We start from the raw sequence: 23,436 nt of genomic DNA, 5'->3' as shown, positions 1-23,436 counted from the left end.
AATGTAAAATTATTAATATCTAAAAGATAAATTTTGCATAATTTTCTATTTTATACACTCTAAATATGACGCATCTTATTTTGGTAAAAAAAATTAAGTTAAGCTAATTTGGTAGTAACTTTGAAGATAAAACTTAGTTTGGTGGAAAAACCGTCTACTCTGCATTATTTCTCAGTTGTACCTTAATAAACATAAAGCTGACAGCTGCAGGCGGTATATAATTACCGAATAGGCATTCTTTGTCAATAGATTATGATGTTGCTTCTTAAATTATTAATTTTATGTATTTGAAAATAAACCTTGAATGGTTAAAGAAAAAACAAACACATGCAGGCATGCATTTTATTTTAATGTTTGTGATATAACATAACATCATCATCCATATAAAGCTAACTATTGCGTCAAAAATAAAATATTTTTTTAATGAAAGTATTATTTGGTGTAAATAACAGACATAAAAGGCAAAAAATAAAAGGGCATTTTCTAGGTGCAACATAAGAAGCAACGCACCCGTATTAGTATATGTACCGTCCATAGTATCTTCCTCAAAGTTCACGCATCACTAAAATAAAATGAATAAAAAAATGACAAAAAAGAAGAGAGAGAAAGAGAGGGTGTACATGGTATTGGTTTCGAGGAAGTGGTATTATAGTACTAGAATTTACAAATGCTGAGGTGGTTGGTTTGGTTGGATTAAGAGAGAGAGAGAGAGAGTTGTATGTGGTTTATGTGTTGTGTGGGGAATAGCCGGTTTTTGGGGAAGGATTCATTGCATACTGAAATGTGCAGTAGCAATGCACCTGTGCCGTAGTGTTGTCTGTCTCTGTGGACGACACCTATTTTTCTTTTCTTCCTTTTCCAATATATGACTTTGTTTCTTCGGGACACATACTATAATACATACATTCATATTCATTCCCTCCAACTAACTCCATCCATTCCAAACAAGGCTTTTTCCTTCCTCTCTTCCCTTTTCTTTTTTGCCCTGCTTTGTGGGGTTTCCACTCTCAAATGCTCTTCACCCTTCTCTCTCTAATCTGCTTTTTTATTCTTCTTCTTCTTCCTCTCTCAGATCCTAAGGGCTTTCATCTGCTGCTGCAACTCAGATTCTCTTGCTTCTGGACTTATTATCTTCTGCGTTCATGCCTGCTCTTGTCAATTACAGTGGTAAACTTCATGACTTTTTCTTTTAATTTGTATATATTTGATTGATATCTGTTCTTGAATTTCAGTTTCTGATTGCTCTCTTGGTCTGCATGTTCTGATTGAATTTATATATAGGCTTTGAGGTTTGTGATATGAGTGAATAGGAAAATACCCAAAACAACCAATTAGTATTTTTTCAATGGATATGGTTGTGTGGTATGCTTAGGAACCATTTTCTTAGAGCTTGATTTGATCTACTACTTATAAGAATGACTTTATTACCGAAAACATTTTTTTCCTCTAAAGAAAAGATTTTTCCTTGTTTTGCTTTGGTGGAATGAGCATGCGTGAGGAAGTCTTATTCTGTTGAAAGTTTAAATCTTGCTTGGGTGATATGAGATGAATGTTGAGTTTTAGTTCTGGGATATCCTATCATGTTAATGTGAAACACTATAATTCTGTTTTTTTGGGCTGATTTTAGAATTTGTGAACTGATTTTTCAGGTGATGATGAGCTGTACCCTGGGGGTTCTTTTTGCCCAAATCCAGTGGAGTTGGGTCGCTTGTACACTACTATTGGCTCCAATTTGGATGTGTACTACCCTCCCACTAAGAGACCACGCTCTATCTTTGAAGCCATTGAGCGTGAGCAATATTATCAAGAGCCTGGTATTGAGGTTCTTCCAGATGAATGCCTCTTTGAGATATTCAGACGCCTTCCTAGTGGCAAAGAGCGAAGCTCATGTGCCTGTGTATCTAAACGCTGGCTTATGCTTATGAGCACTATCTGCAAAGATGAGATTGAGAGGGCTACCTCTGTTGATGAAACTGTTTCTTCTGATGAGAATCAAGATATTGAAGATGATGGATACCTTACAAGGTGTCTGGATGGGAAGAAAGCCACTGATGTGAGGCTTGCTGCAATTGCAGTTGGGACTAGTAGCCGTGGCGGTCTAGGGAAGCTTTTGATCAGAGGAAGCAACTCTGAGCGTGGTGTCACAAACCTTGGCCTCTCTGCAGTTGCTCATGGTTGCCCTTCTCTCAGATCACTTTCTTTATGGAATGTGTCTACCATTGGGGATGAGGGTGTGTCTCAGATAGCAAAAGGATGTCATATATTGGAGAAGCTTGACTTGTGTCATTGTTCCTCAATCAGCAACAAGGGTTTGATTGCAATAGCTGAAGGTTGCCCCAACTTGACCACCTTAACTATTGAATCATGCCCAAATATTGGAAATGAAGGCTTGCAAGCTATTGCAAGGCTATGCACCAAGCTGCAGTCAATCTCTCTCAAGGATTGCCCTCTTGTTGGGGATCATGGAGTGTCTAGTCTGTTGGCGTCGGCTTCGAACTTGTCGAGGGTTAAGCTTCAGACTTTGAAAATCACAGATTTCTCTCTGGCTGTGATTTGCCATTATGGAAAGGCGATAACAAATCTGGTCCTCTCTGGTCTAAAAAATGTCACTGAAAGAGGGTTCTGGGTCATGGGGGCTGCTCAAGGTCTGCAGAAACTGGTGTCACTTACTGTTACTTCCTGCAGGGGAATAACTGATACAAGCATAGAAGCCATTGGTAAGGGTTGCATCAACCTGAAGCAGTTGTGCCTTCACCGGTGTTGCTTTGTTTCTGACAGTGGATTGGTAGCATTTGCCAAAGCTGCAGTATCTCTTGAGAGCTTGCAGCTGGAGGAGTGCAACAGGTTCACTCAGTCTGGGATTATTGTTGCCCTTGCAAACATCAAAACGAAATTGAAATCTCTTTCCCTTGTGAAGTGCATGGGAGTCAAAGATATTGATATGGAAGTGTGTATGCTTTCTCCTTGTGAGTCTCTTCGATCTTTAGTCATTCAAAAGTGCCCTGGTTTTGGTAGTGCTAGCCTGGCCATGATTGGAAAATTGTGTCCCCGACTTCAGCATCTTAATCTGACTGGACTCTATGGCATAACTGATGCTGGTCTTCTCCCCCTTTTGGAGAATTGTGAGGCTGGACTTGTCAATGTAAACCTCACTGGTTGCTGGAACTTGACAGATAAGGTAGTCTCAGCCTTGGCCAGGCTACATGGTGGAACACTTGAAGTACTAAATCTTGATGGATGCTGGAAAATTACTGATGCAAGCTTGGTTGCAATTGCAAACAACTTCCTAGTGCTTAATGATCTAGATGTGTCAAAGTGTGCAATCTCCGATGCCGGTATCGCCCTTCTCTCAAGGGCCAGTCTGCCTAGCTTGCAAGTGCTTTCCTTGTCTGGTTGTTCTGATGTATCAAACAAGAGTGCGCCTTTCCTGACCAAATTGGGCCAGACCTTGCTGGGATTGAATCTTCAAAACTGCAATTCAATTGGCAGCAGCACAATGGAGTTGCTAGTGGAGAAGTTGTGGAGATGTGATATTCTGGCTTAATCATGTTAGAAACTAGAAACAAATAAAACTGGCTAAATCAGGGAAGGAGATAGAATTGTACAGGTCACATTCAGCATACATTTTGGCTGATATTTCTATCAAGGGTGGATTGGTGGCAGTTTGGTGATTGGTTGTTTTCCAGGGAACTTTGGCTTGTTCCTTTATGACCCATTTTTTTCGCAAGCATTTCGAAATGCTTGTTCCAACTTAAACCCTTTAGGCCTTGGCTTACTGGGGCCTCTTCTTTCATGACTAGGGTCCCCTGAGAATACAGTTACTAAGTCTTGGTTTGTGCATGCTTATGCTAGGTCTTATTTTGTACTGCTGGATGTTGACAATAAATAACATGCTTTAGCTTCTGTCGCACATTTGCATAATGTTTACTTAGACTTAAGCTTAAGTTCATGTCTTTTTAAGTCTTCTGTCTTTTTAGTTTATACCAATCGCTCTTCACCATGACTTAGAGTGTGGAAGAGGCTTTAGCTTGTTTTACTCCGGTCTTGTCAGGGTGGTTATGTTGTGCAATTTTAAGGCTAGGTAACTCATATTCAAGGGCTTTGGTGTGGTAGCAGGGCATCCATTTGTTGCTATTTTTTTTCTTCCCTTTTAAATCAAGTCCTTGTTTTTATAGGCTTGTCTTGCTTTTGAATTGTACTCAGCAGACCACTTTGCTTGTCTTCAATAATAAGAAATTAAGAATGCAATTTCACTTGCACCTATCTTGTCGTTATTATTTATTGTTTTCTATGTTGTGAATAATGTAATCTTATACTCGTGAAGTGAATTTGGATTGCAGAGAAGGTGGTAGGTTGGATTGTTGTTCAAAACTCTTAACCTTCTTTGATAAATTAATTACTTTTGACATATTTGACGTTTAGAATTTAGATCAAACATGTTTTACAGTTTTTACTTTTTAGGGATAGACTTGAGTAGTGTGTTTGGTACGGGTAGTAGAAAATTAAATACAAAATCATGATCAAATTACTACAAAAGCAACCATTTGTTGCATCATGAAAATCATGGGAAAATTACCATAAAGAAATTATTTGTTGCTTTAGAAACTCGTGGTGAGTTTAACACATCTTATTACCACACCATATATTTTATGTATTTAACTTAATAGTATTGTATTTAAAAGACAATTACTGTATGAACATACTTATTAGACGATGTGACATGATTGATAAATAATTGTATTTCTTAAGCATGTAGTTTGAGATTTGATTTCTAGATCTCATAAGTGTCGTAACTTGAGAGATGTGACATGATTGATAAATAATTTTGTCTCTTAAGCATGTAATTTGAGATTTGATTTCTAAATTTCACAAGTACCATAACGGACTTGAGGGATTAGTCGGCCGAGGGTTAAAAAAATGCATATTTGGTTTAGGTGTTTTTTAGTCTCTTCTTTTTAACCAAAGTGTTTTTAGCTTTTTAATACTACACCTTACATTGAAAAGTGAAAATGAGTAAAGCAAACAAACTTTTAATTTTTGTTTCATGTAGTATCTTTTTTTAATTTTTGTTTCATGTAGTATCTTTTGTGGTTGTCACTTGTCACATTCCGCATTAGTTATTTCTTTCAGGGTATAGCAAATGGAAATGGCCGGAAATCCTGTTTAGAAGTTATATAATGCAAACGGAAAGCCATCATAGGCAATGATGGTATGAAAACAATTTGTGATGTCTGTATTTTTTCTTCAAATGCTAAGTGACGACCCTTTACAATTAGGAGTACGCACATTAATAATTCGTTGAGGGTAAGGTGAAACAGTAGCCTTTGTTAATTACTAGTATATGACACCTTTGGTTACCGTATTGCCACTTTTTCGATAGAAGTACCACTGCTTCATGCATGATCATGGCGCATGGGGTGCTAAGGTGTTGTGTTGTGTTGTGTTGTGTTGGGACTTGCAATGGTGGGTTCTCTTTGGTTCCAAGAAAGGGTTGCCCATACGTTGATGGAATGGCAATAGTGATAAAAGGTGTCTCAATTTGCTTCAAACTTTCAAAAAATAAAAGGACAAATTAAGGTGCACCAATCACATTGACATAGAGAGGATATTGTTTCTGGAAGTGGAAGGAGAGGGGAAATGATTAATAGTACAACAGCACAATAAACTTTCTTTGCTGTGAGTGGCAAGATATGGAGGGGATTGTTGTGTGAGAAAATGTGTCTGCTGTTAGAAAATGATACTTTGTACAGGAACTATTATCTGCAACAACTGCTCATAGTCTTTTCTTCACTTTGTCCTACTAAAAAAAAGGCATGAGCAAAGACGCTGCACATGCAATGGACTTTTCAGATCACTCTCTGCTCTCTGTGCCTTCCCACTACCAGGGCTACTACTTTTGAATAAGTTTGCTTCTTGCCATGTGGCTCCATGCATGCTGACATCTCTTCCCTTCATTTCTTTGCAAAATAGTAATAGATCAAGTTTTACTTATAATTGGCAGATAAATTAAGCAAGTGTTTTAGACTTTAGAGATTCATTATTCACATTCATGTGTACGAAAGAGTGTTTAGTGGAAAAAGTCAATCTTCTATGTGAATTTCTATATTTTGAGAATTTAGTCTGTCTCTTCAACAGGAATACCCTAGGACAAGCTTTTAAATTATAATCTACAACAGTAACATAAAGGTCGATTCATCGCAATCATATCATGATTGTGATTGCAACCACAATTTAAAATCATGCCATATTACACAAAAGAAATTATAGAACAAGTTGTCTTGCGTACTAATTTGGAACAAATTTGATTAACGAGAAGACTTCACTTATGGCATATTATACCCCGTACGTAGAAGAGTGAGTAGCATGTGGATTATGATAGAAAGAAAGTTTTAAAAATATAACTTTTACGTTTTCTTTTTAATGCAACTTTCGTAACCAAGAAGTGATGCTAAATTGCAGAGTACAGTTGGGAATTATATTGCGGGGGTCCGGTGGGGAACTTGTGCATATAGGTCTCGATTTGGAGAAGAACATAACCTAATGGTGCTGAGCTAATCTTGATCATCTTACTCAAGCCAGTAATAACAATCTTATCTGTTTTCCTTATCATAACCTCAACCGGGTCAGTGCCACGTTGATACCATATTACACAACATATAAAATATAATACAAAATATTATTCAGGTTTTAGTCAACTATGTAGTGCGTGTTTGATCAATTTATTTTTGAAAAATAATTATTAATTTAAAACAGATTGTTTTCTAAAATTAATTATATAGATACACAAAGTCAATTTATCACTACTTGTACCAAAAAAAAATCACTACTTATCTATATTTCTAAATGAAATGTTCTGTTATCTTTATCAAATGGTGCTTACTCGTTATGACTTTAAGCTCGTGACTTCAAGAATAAAATTTACTCTAAATTATGAGTTTTAGTGACTCTAAATTATGGAGTTTTATGTCTTATATGAGTATTGGTCTTGTTATTGTGATATTTTCTGTATAATTTAGCTTTAATTTATGTCTTATAATGTTTTATCTAAATCTTATACATATATTGAATCTCTTTATTTTTTTAGGAATAAAAAATATATTTATGTTTTACAGTCTTTTTTTCCCTTCAAATTCAATGCATATATATAGTATAAAACTCGACCAAACACAAAACTCTCGTGCATTCTACACAAGAGAATATTTAAATAGAAAGATTAAGGAATAATAATAATCTATAACTATTAATAAAAACAATTATCCAATTTTGTATACACATTGTTATCTTTAATGTATCCTTAATTTAAATACTTTTAAAACTCACAAATAATTATTGTTTAATAGCTTTTTAATATGACAATTATTACAACTATATTTAACTAAAAAAAGACAGTTAAAACTCAAGATACGGAGTACTTGTTTTTCAACCGGTAATAATAGTGATAATAATATATGGCACAACAGTGAAACTATAGTTAGTAATCTATTGCAAAAGTATTTAAGACATTAGTATCAGATTTTACATGCATGTATTTAAGGAAAATGCTTTAATGAATTTTATTTCCAACGAGTCTTGAATAGTGATTCTACCTATATCTTGAATAGATGTTTGAGGTTGAAAGCTTGGTGTTATCCTTGCGTGACTTATAAATGCCCGCGATAACTAAAAATATTACCAGCATTGAGCAGATATTATGGACACGAGTGGCACACTACACAAAAAAAAAAAAAACATTGAAGCGACACCACTACACCTTCAAGTCAGTGGAATCTCTCATCATCTAATAATAGTAGTACTTCATTGATTACATATCTCTGCCAAAGACCAAAGCGCTGCAGGTTATCCAACTTCAAATAAAAAATATCATCCACACAATGACACAATTTAGGATATGTTTAGATTAAAGTTAGAAAGTTTTTAAATGGTCGTTTATATGCATTTCGAAACATTAAACATAGAAGTAATTCTTCTGTTGGATTGGAAAAAACATCAATTATGTTCAACGTAATTGACTCTCAAACACACACTTAATTATATTCCTTGTCTGTTACACGTTCACGTTGTTCATGAGAACTTAATTTTGAAGTGGTATTTAATCTGTAATCAACGTCGACAATCAATTATATATATATATATATCAGTGATTAATATCTGTAACTTGTAAGCGTGCATTGCATGTGTGTGTTCTATAATTGTTTTTTTAGTGTTTTTTTTATACTAAAATACTGGAGGTAATTCTGTTCAAACAGAATATAGTTTATAACTTCTGCACCAGTTAAATCTACGCGCTTGGTGGTATAATTGTTTGTAATATAGTTGGTTATTAATTAAGAATTATGGCTGGAATTATATTAGAAATTAAGATTTTTCGCTCTCTTTACATTCCTAAGTAGTAATTATATTATCTTGGTAGTTCTGATTCTTCAAGATTTACCGAGAAACATCTGTTGGTTTTGCACGTTAAATGCAGATACATCTTTTATAACAGTATTAATAGGACATGTTCCAAATGAAGCCGTACGTGTTTTCAGAGAAAAAATACAATGGGATAATGGGAGGCCTAGCTAGCAAATTTGGGATTCAGGCTTCCATTCAATGAAGTGGTCCCTTTCGGAATGCAAATAAATACTAATCGAATTGATTTCTTGATTTGCATTTGCTGTTTCTTGTGTAGAGGCAAACACTGTAGACTGGTAACATAGAATAGTAGTATTAGTAATAGTATTATTGAGGAGCAGAGCCAAGTGCAAATGACCAAAACCTCATGTCCACTCCTTATATGATGACAAGGGAAAGATGGTGTAGTACTTCAATAATTTCAAAAGTTTGCATAGGGTAGTCAATTCAGCCAGCAAAAGATGAAAAGAAACTGTGACTTCGGTCATTCACGCTGAAAACCTCGAGTCAGAGCACCTGTTTCTCTTCAAAGACCAAACTCCTTTATCTGGGACCATTCAAAAATTGATGGGATGCATATTGTATTGTATTGTACCAAACGATATTATTCAATACCAAAACTCCTTTTCATCCCTATTATTATTATTATTATTGCACAAAGCCATTCATTCCTTCCTACTTCTTTCTCCCAAAACCCCATCTTCAAACTTCTTTTTGCTGATCATTACTTCTTTTTTCTTATAGACTGATGGATTCGCCAAAAGTATACCTCAATGGACTAAAAACTTCAGTGACTCTGATTCTCATAATTTCTCTCACGTTATTTCCTTCTAATTCAGGTAAAAACATACCCATCATGATTGTCCAAATATTTCTATGTCAACATGATGGAATAATTCTAAGGTTAATTTAGTTACCCTTGGGGTATCATTTCATTACTTGGTGTGATTAACTTAACTTTATGTTCTTGACTTAACTTGTTGAACAGTAGGGTCAGCTTCAGCGAAAGATGGTGGCAAGGTTCTGAAGCAAAAGAAATTAGTATTGGGGTCAAGGCCTCCAAAGTGTGTCAACAAGTGCTTGAGTTGCAAGCCATGCATGGCTGCTTTGGTTATCTCTCCTCACCACAGGGATGGTCACACTCACAAGGCAAAAACAGTTCAAAGAGACGAAGGCTACTATCTTCTCTCATGGAAATGCAAATGCGGTAACAAGTTCTTTCAGCCCTGAAAGTTGATAAACATAGCCTTTGGTCAGATCGACACTCAGTGCCTAAGATATATAGTGGCTTACCCATAGTTTATGCTTGAGCAATTTCAGTGTACTTGGTGTCTAATGCGTAATATGAACTAAAATTGTCGATCTTCAATCAATCCTCATATTAAATTGACTATATATATATAAAAGTTTATTTCTTGATTCTTAATTTAATTTGTTCATTTTGGTTGACGTGGTTAACAACTTAGCATTGGTTGGAGCAGCTTATGGGGGGAGAGGGTGCAAAAAAGTTCACAGATAATTTAATAGTTAGGTTAATTAATCCGAAGAGAACAAGGAAAACCCTGGCATGCTAAAGAATGTACTAAGAAGGAGGCTCCCGTGGTCTGGTCTGTGCTTCAGCAATAAAACATGGTTGGCCCCTCTACTGAACTTGGCCAGCATTAATTTGGTCTAAATGAATCAAAGATGGATCAGAAATAAGCAGCAAGACACCTTACCAATAAAAAAAGGAGTACTTCATAAAAGATAATGTTGGGAAAATTCTCATATTATATTATTGCATAATAGCATGTGTAAAGCATTGATTTGTGAAAACGTTTTAAACAGCGAAGAATTTTTTTATATAGTTGCCAAACAATTATATACATTCTTTAACTATATTTTTCTTTTGTTCATATACATATAATCGTGGTGATGCTACTTTATATTTATTATTTTGTAAAAGTGAGTTAGTTTAGTTTTTACTCTATTCTTATTTTTTATTAGATTTATGGTCTTTCTGTCCTTAGGGGAAAATAACCATTTTGGTTGTTTACCGAAACTTGTGAAAGATGAATTATTTTCTGGTATTTTATGTCCAATTATTTTACTGGTGTTTAGTCGACTATAAAAAAAAATTATAAAAAGAAAAGAGTTAAGGGAATGTTAAAGATTTTTTTTAAGCCCTACGTGTACGTCCTACAAGTGTGAGCCTTCGCAGTGAAGGCTTACGGAATTCCGACAGACAACTACAAGATTTTTGTGGACGCGGATGAGTCAAAATCACCCTTTTCTGGTTTTCTGGAGAAAAATAAAAGGTATTCTATTCGCTTTATAAAGTGGATTAAATGAAGTTGAAATCGCATGTACGAACGAAATCGTGCGTATATTGTTTGTGTTTATTTTCTCGTATATTTGTAGCTATATAAATATTAATCCAGTAATTTAATTACAAAATAATTTATTTATTTCTGTTGATGATAGAGTTAAGAGATAAAATATCATCATATTTTTTTAAATCAGCTGAATTTAATAATGATATGTAACCAAATTAAAACAAATGACTTTCAAGATACGTAAATATTTATTTGATAAAGTTTTTTAAAATATTTTATTTATAATTATTAATATACGCTTATTCATTATATTTTCAATTTTTTTCCATTCATAATTATTAATATACACTTATTCACCATATTTTCAATTTGATAATTATTAATACACATGAATTTAGATTCCTTTCATAGAAGGTCATCCAGTGTCCTACTTACACGTATTTCTTTGTAATGGATCAGAGATTATAAAATATTTTTAATTTATTAGATTAAAGACTAATTCTTCTCATCATAATGTATGACTATCATTGACTTGAGAAAATTTTATAAAAAAAATCAAACATAATTTTTTTAATTAAATAAATCATTCTTACTATGAATATAAGATATAATGACACCAATCATGGATTTACTTGCATGTATTTGAGTTCGGCTGTAATGATTTTGATTTTCTATTCAATCAAACTCTGAATATCATCAATCACGTGTAAATGCGCTCGGCTATTATTTATTAACCCCGAGTCTCAACCGCTGTTTTTGTAAGCATTAATTCATTTTTCTTACACATGCAATCTACTCCAATAGTTGAATATATCCATATTAATAGTATTTGTCTATACAATCGCTCCAATAAATGCCATAAAGTGGGTAATTTTATTGTATTTTTTTGGAGGGGGGAGGTTCATATATAGTAGATACATTCACCCCCTGAATTATAAACCATCTTAGCAGAACATGACCCGACATTTTTTTCAGTAACAATGACCCAAGCCCTACTAATTTCATGTTCTGACAATTCAGAGCATGTAACTATCAGCATACCTCCAAATGATTATTTAAAATTCCAAATTGTTCAACGACAATTCAACATCAATCTGTGTTTAAGTGAGCATCACAAAATTTTAGTCAAAAAATTAAACTGAGTAAAATAATGTATTTTTTTTATAAAAAAAACATCTTAAAAACAAGTATATGATAAAACAGCGTAAAATTTTCAGTCAGAGAAAATTATATTATTATTTTTAGTGATAGTTTTTCATTTTTAGAACAGACTTAATTTTAATTTATTGCAATCAAACACGCTTTTTTTTAATACAAAACAGCATTTCTCAAACACGCGTGTTTGAGAATTTGAATAACTCCCAAACACGCTCCTTACATACAGAACTGGGGATATGAAAAACAATATCATCGTTTCTTTTCTGTTATTCCTTAGTATATATTTCTGCCCCAACCAAATAATGGATTGTTTTCGTATACCATTGTGGGGGTAGATTTGCTACAAGATGCATTGCAATAGGTTTTTTACTTCCTTCTTCCAAGATTATTAAGCCATGTTGTAAGTTGACAGCGTATGCTGTGCATTGTGATAGCTAGAAGAAGCATGCTAACTTTTTAGTATGTTCGGGGACCAGCTGAAGCTTTCAGCCTTTCAGTGCTCTTCTAATTAGATTTGCATCATACCCGCAAGAATTGGATTATAAAGTCATTTGCTTGCGCAGATTAGAATTTGGCATAGTCCCTGCCGGTCTCCAAATAATGTTTCCTAGTTTGCCACAAAAATTCTTGTAAAACTGCAAAAGTACAAATACTATATGTTACTGTCAATTTATACGCATGCAAATATAAATACGTCTGCATATGACGCTGCATGATCGAATTAAATGTTGGGTAGCATGATCGAATTAATACATCAACTAAAAATAGATACAGCTATTGGCCGAGTGTTAATATAACCATTACAAAACCATTTGAGTATCAAAACAAGGATTGATGGAGCATATACATACATTGAAATTTAAGTTATTCAAAAGTTACATAATCACTTAAAAAGTCTTAACTGTCGTATATTAATCTTGACTATTTATAGAAAGATCTAATGGTTAATATTTGTCTCACTCTTACAGAAAAAGGCCGTCTTGGTTGATACTGCTAGACTTACCATTACCATCCTTTCAGGTTTCAACTGTTTTTAAGTACTTATTTTTCCTGTCCTTTTTCTATAAAAAAATTCTATTGAAATGATTTCCAGCTCATCATATCCTTAATCCATATTCAACAATTTCTCAACTTCAAAGCATAAATGCCATTTCATTTATTAGAAGAGGTTGAAAGTATTTTGAGAAATTGAAATGCAGATATATGTAAATACTGAAGCTAACCTTGTGGTAGTCAAAAGTATCCCCAGTGGCCTTCCGAACATCAACCATGAAAAGGGATGGCGCAACTTCAAACACCTTTTGAGAAAATAAATTGATGGTTTTAACCAAGACTTAAGCAGAAATAGAACTTTCGTATAAAAAATAAGAGGAATGCTTGGACCACAATTTCCAACACACTCTCTTCCGTTAGTTTGGAATTTATCGAAAACTACAAAATCAAGAGAGAAGTTCATTAAATATGATATGGGATCCGCAAAATTGTTATTTTCAATAAATTTCAACCAATAAGAGAAAGTGTGTTCAAAAGAGTGTGTTCCTAGCATTTCTCAAAAAATAATGAACACAACAAAAGCAAAAACAAACTACCTCCAAGACCACTGCAAATTGTCCAACCCTGTTTGCAGAAACGCCTTCAAGCCTCACCTACAAGACAAATTACTTTAAGGGAACTGGTAGGAGAAACTACACATTTCTTTTAAGAATCAAGTACAAAAATCTCTACCTAGTCTGAAGATTAGACAACCAAACAATCACCTATTTTGAATTAGCAATCCCTACTTAGGGATGTAATGTTATTGAAACAACAATTCTCATTTAAAATGTAAATCGGCTAATATGGCATAATACAATTTTTTTTTTTGGTGAATAATATGGCATAATAGATAATGCAGAGTAACTTAACAATAGCTAAAATGGAACAGCAAAAGTTACAAATAACAATGATCACATTGATATTTGATGACAATAGGATTACATGAATGTCTGCTCATAATTATGTGAAAAATGCCTGGTACATCACAACACCAGTTATTATCAAATTAAGCATCTTGAGCCTGTGTTATCCATTAAACATTTACAGTGTAAAGTAGACAAGTCGAGTTATACCTTGTAATTGCGAGAATGGACCTTAAGACCCATTGACTCTGCAACAGCTTCAATTGAAGAAATTATAACTTTTGCTGGTTTACGGGAGACAAAACGAGTTTGCCGCTTTACATAATCCTGTTAGAACAGCAAAAGAATATCAATTGGGGTAACGCATCAGACAACCTCGAAAAACATAGACTCTGAACCAACTTGCACCACTTCGATTCAAACTTGAAATCAGATGTCCTCTAATGCCCAACTAGGCAGGTGGAAGTATAAAAAGTTACATGGCAACCAGAGACATAAAGGAACCATGGGATTGTAGGTCAGGAAGATGAAAATAAAACAATACCTGATGCCTATCAAATAGTGGTGAAAGATTCAACCCTTGTGATAAAGCAATCATCTCAAATGCATTCATTATCAGAGGACCTCCCTCAGTAATTTCTGACCTTTCAGAAACATACTGGTCCTGTATAAATGCAAAAGTTGCCCATCTGATTAGTGGATGAAATGAATGTGACTGTCAGATAACTAACACAACAAAAATCTTAAAGGTAGTTGATTTTCCTTCCAACTGTTATATAATGTATAATTGGTACATAAAGAGGCAAAAAGTTTTGAAAATCCTAATTCCTTAAGAAGTGAAGAAAGTGAGCTTTTAAAGTCTTCAAAAATTTATATTTTTTAGCTGAATAAAAATATGAGTGACCAGTAACCACGGCAATTTTCTTTTTGTAATAGTATATATGTACTTTCCATAATCACGAGCAATATATTTTTGCATAACTGGATGCAGATATTTTGCATTATTCTGTATAAAGTGAAAGAACTAATTCATTACCCACAAGCATATAATTTTAATTTGCACATATCTTATCCTCCACCAGTAATTCAACAATGTATATATTGGCATTTTCAAGCCCAATAGTATCAAAATCACAGTCACAGTCTTAATAATTTTTTTCTCAACACATTTCCATGTTTCCATGTCCTTCACTTGATAAGTCACATCACATATTTGTATTTTGTACACTCACATTGTATTTGAAGCTATGGATAATTGGATATGTAAGAAAGGTTTAACACATACATTTGAAAAAAAAAATTTGTTTGTATAAATTAAACAGAACAAAAAACAACAGCAAACCTCAATATCATCAAAAACAGCCCGAACATCATCCAAATTCACTTGCTCATCTTCCCCGAGTTTGACAGGAAAATAGTTTTTCTTGAACCATGGATCTTTCCTTATTTCTTCAATTTTCACCCGCTGCACATATAATTATATTGGAATTAATTTAAAATAATTCATTAAATTCATAAGTATTTGCCAATAATCAGGCGTAAAATTTCCCAAGTGTAAATCTTTATACAACTATACTTAATTAGACAGTTGATAATATACTCCGACAGAACCATATGGTAGACAAAATCTATATATTAGAAAATGTATTTATTTTAGAATAGGCAAAAATCAAGAATCCTTACAGAACCATAAAAATATCAGGTGACTGCAATAATAGATCATAACTGACAGTGACATCTTTTAATGAGAATATAATTGATTATTGTCTCAATTTTGACTATTTTTCAATTTCTTTTGTTTCCTAAATAAGAAAAGGAGAAATAAAAAACAAAAAATACAAAAAAAATTATTATACCTGTTCACAGCACAATACATAGACTTGCATTAAGTGGTAGGAATAAACAAACTTATAATTATAAAAAATGTGTCAAGATAATCAGTGAGAAACACACTTCATATTATACCATAATGCATCTATGTCTGTACTAGAGACTGTAACAAAATAAGTCTGAAACAAATGGAAAGTTGTACTCACTGTTTTAGGATTAGGATCCAGAATTTTTTGTATGAATGACTTTGTGTCAGCAGAAAACCAGAATGGGCAAACAAATTCTGCAGCATTGATCTACGAGTTTAAATAAAAAGAAAAATCAGCAGCAACAAGTTAACAGATGGTTATCAATCTACATCACCAAATGGTCGAAAATGAACATTTCAGCACACACACAAAAGATTCCTCATGGTATCTAATACGAAAGACAAGAGGATCAAGTTTTGATAATGAGTGAAGAGCAAAAGTCAGAGGGATTATTATCACAATATCACTGGAATTAGATTATTACATCTAGATAAAGAACCAGAAGGCCTGACTTACCCCAGAGTCCAGGACTGTTGCCCCTTTGAGGGAAGGGGGGAACCCTATTTTTCAGCCCCAATACTCAGCTATAGTCCTGAATAATACAAAACAGAATCCCTTCCCCCACTCACTCCCACTAAAACCTATGCACACTACTGCTGCCTCACCTTATCAAATTCTCTCTATTCTTGACTACATTCAGTCCCACAGAATTTCTTTCTGACATTTACCTTTCCAATATCAGGTTCTAAACAAGTTTTCATTTAAGAAGAACCACAAGATAATAAGAAGGAACATAAGAACAATGCATCTCACCCTTTCATATTATATAATACAGCATATAAACAACTATTAAAGCAAGGATGGCACAACAAAGAAAGATGGTGGTCACTGAAATTTTTTCTTCATTTTTGGCAATTTTACTGTCACCACCAAAACTATGTGTAGACTTAGTAGTTCATTTTTATGTTATGTATATAGTTATTAAGGTTATTCATGTAAGATATTGTTATTAATATTTTAATTACTAGATTTGTTTCGTATTATTTCTGGAGACTATTTTTTCTATATTAGGATTAATTCAAGATCTAAAATGTAAATAAAGCTCCAAAGTAGTTAAAAATGGTGTTCCACCAGTCTTCTTTTCTGTTACATTCACTACCTACATCTTTCGCACTTCTTTCTAGCTCTTTCAACGTTCAAGTCTTTTCTTCAAGATTATAAGGAAAAGGTAGAATACCCTTCTATACAGTGTTGGAAGGTCTGCCTCCTCAAAAGGAAGATATCCAGCCATTAGAACATATAGGATGACTCCACATGACCAAACATCAGCTGCTGCACCATCATATCCTCTATTGCTGAGTACCTGCAAAAGATCATTTCAGTGAGAAACCGAAGCAAATAATGGTAAGTGAACATTATTGCACTAGGGCGAAAAAAATCAAATTTATACTAACTCATAATCAAATCACTTGGAGAAACATGCAACTTGCCACAACCAAAATTGCTACCTAGAATAACTATCTTGCCTTGTGCATATAATTAAATACATCAATGTCATGAAATGAGAATAGTGCAATAATTATTAACTCAATCATATGAAATATATAAATGATGAACCGAGCTGAAGATGACTCTTGTGCCAACTTCCAAGACAAGGGTTTACCGGTAAGGTATAATATCTACTCCTATAGTCCTATATAACACTACTTTAACTTTAAAGTGGATTAATTTCTTATTTTACTGTCCCTCAAAGAATGACATGTTATTCTTAATTTCTCTTTTTTAAATACTGAGTTTAAATTATATTCTAATGTAGTTGTACATATCCTCGTTTTCAGTTTTGAATATCTTCACTGTTAATCTATATATTTTAAGATTCCTGCTGAATTTAGAGAAAAACAGAAAAATGTAATGCAGAGGACACTAAACTTAATACTATTGATCTATTTCATCACCAGTGATTTTTCTAAAAGACCATAACGAAACTTGATATGAAGAATTATATCGGACCGTTAATCTAAGCCAAGTAGCCCATCACCAAAAGGAAAAGGAGCAAAAGTTCAAGGCAATATTTGAGAATGACATTAGAGATGTGTATAACCAATTTTACCTCAGGGGCAACATAGTTTGGGGTCCCACAAGTGGTGTGAAGAAGGTCAGCACCCTATAAAAAAGAAAGACGGAGAGGAAAAGATGGAAGATATTAGTCTGCAGCTTCTGCTATTTCCAAAAATCATTATCCAGAGACAAAGCAAAGACAAGATGACAAGTGTGATGAAACCAATCATTATCTCCAATTTTACAAGTATATTCTTACCTGTTTAGTCAATGCACTCAATCCAAAGTCAGAAACCTTCAAATTTCCGTAAGCATCAAGAAGAAGATTTTCAGGCTATCAAAAGGGAAGAAAGCAAATTGATCAAGACAAACACAAAATGGTTAAAAGTTAAAACATTTACTATAGCAAAAACATATATAACACACACATAATATTGTCTTTCACCTTCAAGTCTCTATGGTACACACCCTTTCTATGACAATGATCAACTGCGTCTATAAGTTGTTGAAAGTAGTGCCTAGATTCATTTTCAGAAAGCTTTCCCAGCTGAACCTACCGATTCAGAAGCGGTGAAATTGTAACATAAGTAACAAATAAAATCAAATCATTAACAATAGTTTGTTAGCATCTCAACAACAATTGCTAATTTAAATGGTCAGACTTGGGAATTATCAATGTTCAGAAGAATTAACCTCTAACATATTCCATAATATATAAACATCAAAACTTACAATTTTATCATATAGTTCCCCTCCCATTACAAATTCAAGGATTATGTAGATCTTGGTCTGGCTAGCCAAAACCTAAAATTTGAAAACAATGTGAGAAATAGAAAAGAAAGAAATATGGTATAATTCCTGGCATATTAGGATATCTAAACATACCTCGTGCAATCTAACTATATTAGGATGCCTGACAATCTTCATAATGGATATCTCTCTTTTAATCTATAACACAGTTCATGTTAGAAAAGCTAATAGCAAAAGATGGAAAGAATTACAATAGGCATTCAGTACAGCAAACTGCATGATTATTCTGCCATAAATGCACAAGCAAGCACATAGGATTAGAAGCAGAACCTTGACTGCAAATTTCAAACTATTATAGTAAAAATATAAATACAATAATAATAACAACAATATTATTATCATTATATTACTTGTCTTTGTTTAAATAGGCCACTCTGTTAGGCCTAAAAGGCATCTAAAGCTTGAACTTTTTTACTAAATAGGCTTTTAATAAGACCTTCATTTGCCTTATTTTGCAAATAGGATTGGTCTAAACCGGATGTAGACTAAGCCATTGGCCTCAAAATCATGTCTCCCACTAGCAACCTGACATACTTCCACCCCTAACAACATGATCTAGCTCATCAAATTTTTATCTCTAGATTTTTTTAATTTGATTATTGTATTTTGGATAACAAATGAAGAATTAACTACTAGAATTTGTATGAACACCAAACAAAACATGACTCGTAAAGCCTATAAAGAATATATTTGTAATTGAAACATGAGTTAGTTACTTTTAGAGAAGAGCAAAAGAGAAAAAGGTGGACCTGTTCAACCATTCTGTGCTGGAGAATGGTGGTCTTAGCCATGACTTTAATAGCCACGCTCTCCCCTGTCTCCGAGTTTCTTGCGAACTTAACCTTGGCGAAGGTGCCTTCGCCAATAGTCCGACCCACCTCATACTTGCCGATCTTTCTCCTCACCTTCTTCATGGTTTTTCAACGATCATTCATTTGCAATTCAGAGAAGATAACCTAGTAGAAACACAACTGAGTCCCAATAAAGCGAAGCCGAACTCTGTTCAGCAGTATTCTGGAACTGGAAGCTGGTTCTCCAACACCGAACTACGCTTACCAAGAGTAAAAAAAAGGAATGAAAGATCGCAATTGCAAAGAGTTGAAATGAGAAGAAGAATAGGAATTTTATTCTAGAATTGGAGTTAAGGTAAGCTCCTCCCAAAAAGAATAAGATAAGATGGTGTGTCTATGTATGGCAACAAGTTGCCAATGTCACCATCATCTTACGCTTCTTTTTAGCCCATACAAGAAAACTTTATACTTATGCCTACTCTTTATTACCGTTAATTAAAAGTTCCTGCATAAATTTATCTTCTTTATGTACTTAATATAATAATTAAAGAAAATATTAATTTTACCTAAGAAATTAAAACCACAGTGTTCCCCACTTATTATTCAATCAACTTAACAAAATTATGCATTTTGTGCTTTAATTTTAAATATTTGATGAAATAAACTTTCGTAGAGTACCAATTTTAACAATTACAATAAAAACTGTTTTAACATTTGTTGCACAGTGTTGTTAAGTTAGAAAACTGCCAGTTTTGAAGTAATTTAATTAACTATCACCTTTTATGAGAATAGTTTTTTTTTTTCTTTTCTGAAGAGCTTTGTATGAGTTCTATGAAAAAATAGAAGAAAAAAAATAACTATTTCTCTAATTAAATGAGAGGTTTCACTTTTATTTATACTTATTTGAATAATCTAGTGCATTTAAAACGAGTATAATATACTCCCCTTTGATTTCAGATATAAGGAAAAAAGAAAACATGACATATTTAATTGTATTAATTTTAATAAAAAAAGATATTTTTTTAACTTATTTTTCATTGGAATTTGATATCAAAGATAACAAAAAGTTATTTAAATCAAGACATCAATTAAATGAATGATATTTTACCTACACTACAATTAAATAAGATAAAATTAGTTGAAATTTTCTTTGAGAAAAAAAAATTATTTTCTTCTTATATTTAAGACTAAATAAAATATATGGGAGTCGTTTCCAAAGCAACTTAAAGTTACTCCAGCGTGAAAATGTGGCTCATAAACAGAAATCCAAACAGGCTAAAAATTAAAAATAAGTGTATCCGTAGAGTATTGGTTAAAAAAATATTAAAATACACAAAATTATTTTATCAATGAATTTATTTTAGGTTCTTTTGTAATTTTGATAATAAATATTTGTGTCTTAATATCCTTAAAACAGGCGTTAACAACATAAGGAAGAAGGATGATAAGTTATGGGTGTTATGCAATCTAACGTGAAAGGCAAAGGTAGCGTCCTTTTGTTTCTCATTTGAATCCTATCCATGGGCTTGAAAGTGGAAAGCCGAAAGCGTTAATGCGTTATCACTTGAAAAGTCCGAAGCAGAGCAAAAAACTTTTACATATGGTTCATCTGTTTTGCTGCTTTTGCAGAAAAGAAATTAATTATTGTCCCCTCTATTCCTTCTGCGGATCAGATTTCGAAACATATAAACGCCATCAATTATAGTATTAATCAAACTAACCTATCATTCCATCCCCGGCACCAAATAATTTTGTTCAAGGTATTTTTAGTATTTGAGATTAAGAACTCCCCCTTAAGCTAAAATAGGCCACATGTTAACCATCACCACGTTTTTCTCTTATCCAACTATGTTAGATAACAGAATAAAATGTATTTTTTGGCTCAATGTAGTAAGGGATTAGTTTATCATAACATAATAAACCAATATTTGAATTCTTTTTTTTAAAAAGTGTTTAAAGATTTATAGTTTTAAGTTTAAGGTCAACATTGTGTACTATCTAATTATTTTAGTTTTAATTGTACATTAACATATATAATTTTAATTGTGATTCATCTACATACTTTTTTTTACCCAAGTTAATCATTTTTTTATTTAAATCAAGTAAACTTATTCTTGTGATCAATTTTCATCTGCATACTTCTTTAAACTATAATGTCATATCTTATGCAATAATTTAAATTTTATCATTTTCCACTGAAGTTAAATGATTTATTTCTTTGATTGAATTTTAAAAGTATATATTTTTTTAATTTGTGGATGACATATGTAATTTTATAGTGATTTAAAATATTAACATAAAAAATTTATTATTCAAATTTTAAAATGAGATAATTTTATATGATATCAATCTTTTCTTATAGTGATTTAAAATATTAAACATCAAAATTTTATTTTATTTTATATTATGTTAATTTATTCTATATTTTTAAAACAAAGACAACAAGAACTCCAATATTGCAGAGGTAAAACACAAAATATAAAGGGATGTTAAAAATGTATATTTATTGAAAATAATGAAGTTTACTTTTAATATGCTTATATCTTCATCTTTCGCACAAAGGAGCCATGCACACAAAATGTCAGAAAAAAAAAATTATAATCTGTCAAAACTCAAGTACAATGCATGCAAAAACAACACCTTAGAACGTGACAAAAATCAATAAACAACAAAATTAAAGAACAATACGTGAAACTAACAAACAAAACCCAAGTGCACTTCAATGAAAAGGTCAACGAATAATAAAAAAAATACAACTCACTAAGAGTGAAATAAGTATTAGAACTGAAAAAACATGTATTAGACCATCATTATTTAAAAGGTCATCAAAATTTTTCGAAGACAAATTGAATTATTTATCTTTATTTTTATTTTAAAATATAATTAATTAAATTTCATTCATTATTTTAATTGAATCAAAATTAAAATTTGAATTCTACGTTCTTATAAGTTGACTTTTATTGGTTAAATTAATTTTTTAATCCTTTAATTTATTTTTTGGATTCGATTTAGTTCTCTAATTTTTTTTTTAAGTTGAATTTGATTCTTTAATTTTTTTAATTGATTTAATTTGGTCTTTTTAAGAACCACACTTTGTGGTGATTTAAAATCGTTAGGAAATAGTTTTAAACCGCCATAAAATGCATATCTCTAAAAAAATAAATTAGTTTAAAAAATTAGAGGATTAAATTGAAAAAAAAATAGAGTATCAAATTGACTCAATTTTAAAAATTAGAGGATCAAATTAAAAGAAAAAAATAAAAGATCAAATTGAACCTAAATAATAAATTAGAAGACTAAAAAACTAATTTAACCTTTTTTATTTTGGTTCTTGTAAGTTTTTCTTTTTAATTTTTAATCTTTATAAATTTATATTTTTTATTTGTAGTTTTTATCATAGTCACCATTATAAAAATAGGTTAATGTTGACGTCATAGTAACTATAAAAAAACTTTACATAGACTAAAAATAAATATGATAGTATTAGAGTTTTGATTCAATTTAACTCATGTATAAATTTACTATATTTTCTTTTATCAAAAAATTTTATTTCATTTTTTAAGTTTATCAATTTAGAATTTGGTAGACATCTTTGTACTAAAAAATATACTAAAATTACAAAATACAGAATTTGGTATTGATAAGGATGCCTTAAAAATACAACATAGAATTTTGATAACGGAAATGTAAGATTTTCTTTTGCAAAGGTTGACAGACATTTCTAAAGATCTCTCAAAAAATATAGTTAGGTTATTGAAAGATATGAGATAATCATAAATAAAGTTGCAATGGTTCGATTAAATGTATAAACAAAATCACATACGCAAGTGTATGCTTATCTATATGAAATTTATAACAAAATCAAAGAACCTGGGACCCGTATAAAATTTTTAAAATTTCTACAAAATTAACTCTCCAATAAATCAACCAAACAGCCCCTAAAAAATTAAGGGGTGTTTGAGAAGGAGAAGTTTTTTCATACCCAAAAATTATGAATCACAAGAATAATATTTCCTGAAAATGAGTAAAAGTTATTTAGTTAATCATTGTGAATATTCAGATAAATTTTATGGAATCAAAGAGTTAGTAATCTTTGTATATTACCTTAGTTTAATAAGAGTAACAAAATATTTTTTGGTGTACTAAAAAAAAA

General features: G+C 32.2%; 3 protein-coding genes across 3 annotated transcripts; 2 read left to right on the top strand and 1 right to left on the bottom strand.

The window, feature by feature from the left end:
- Positions 1–668: 668 nt before the first annotated feature.
- LOC114392716 (EIN3-binding F-box protein 1-like) lies at positions 669–4,261 on the top strand. Its single transcript, XM_028353933.1, has 2 exons — positions 669–1,167; positions 1,650–4,261. Exons 1-2 carry the CDS (start codon positions 1,143–1,145, stop codon positions 3,542–3,544), a joined length of 1,920 nt encoding a protein of 639 aa, XP_028209734.1. The 5' UTR covers positions 669–1,142; the 3' UTR covers positions 3,545–4,261.
- Positions 4,262–8,987: 4,726 nt separating this feature from the next.
- On the top strand, positions 8,988–9,816 carry LOC114392157 (EPIDERMAL PATTERNING FACTOR-like protein 8). The gene is made up of 2 exons (XM_028353200.1): positions 8,988–9,233; positions 9,383–9,816. The coding sequence occupies exons 1-2, from the start codon at positions 9,143–9,145 to the stop codon at positions 9,622–9,624; spliced, it is 333 nt and encodes a 110-aa protein (XP_028209001.1). The 5' UTR covers positions 8,988–9,142; the 3' UTR covers positions 9,625–9,816.
- A 2,151-nt stretch (positions 9,817–11,967) lies between these two features.
- On the bottom strand, positions 11,968–19,713 carry LOC114393550 (CBL-interacting serine/threonine-protein kinase 24-like). The gene is made up of 14 exons (XM_028354904.1): positions 19,242–19,713; positions 18,568–18,630; positions 18,415–18,486; positions 18,128–18,235; positions 17,942–18,016; positions 17,735–17,788; positions 16,862–16,987; positions 15,802–15,891; positions 15,108–15,230; positions 14,310–14,429; positions 13,976–14,092; positions 13,457–13,513; positions 13,091–13,165; positions 11,968–12,502 (listed from the first exon to the last, which is right to left on the bottom strand). Exons 1-14 carry the CDS (start codon positions 19,404–19,406, stop codon positions 12,407–12,409), a joined length of 1,341 nt encoding a protein of 446 aa, XP_028210705.1. The 5' UTR covers positions 19,407–19,713; the 3' UTR covers positions 11,968–12,406.
- Positions 19,714–23,436: the final 3,723 nt, after the last annotated feature.

The sequence above is a fragment of the Glycine soja genome, chromosome 17, assembly GCF_004193775.1.
Source record: "Glycine soja cultivar W05 chromosome 17, ASM419377v2, whole genome shotgun sequence".
NCBI lineage: Eukaryota > Viridiplantae > Streptophyta > Magnoliopsida > Fabales > Fabaceae > Glycine > Glycine soja.
Note: the sequence above shows the minus strand (reverse complement) of the source record. Positions and strands in the feature narration are given on the sequence as shown.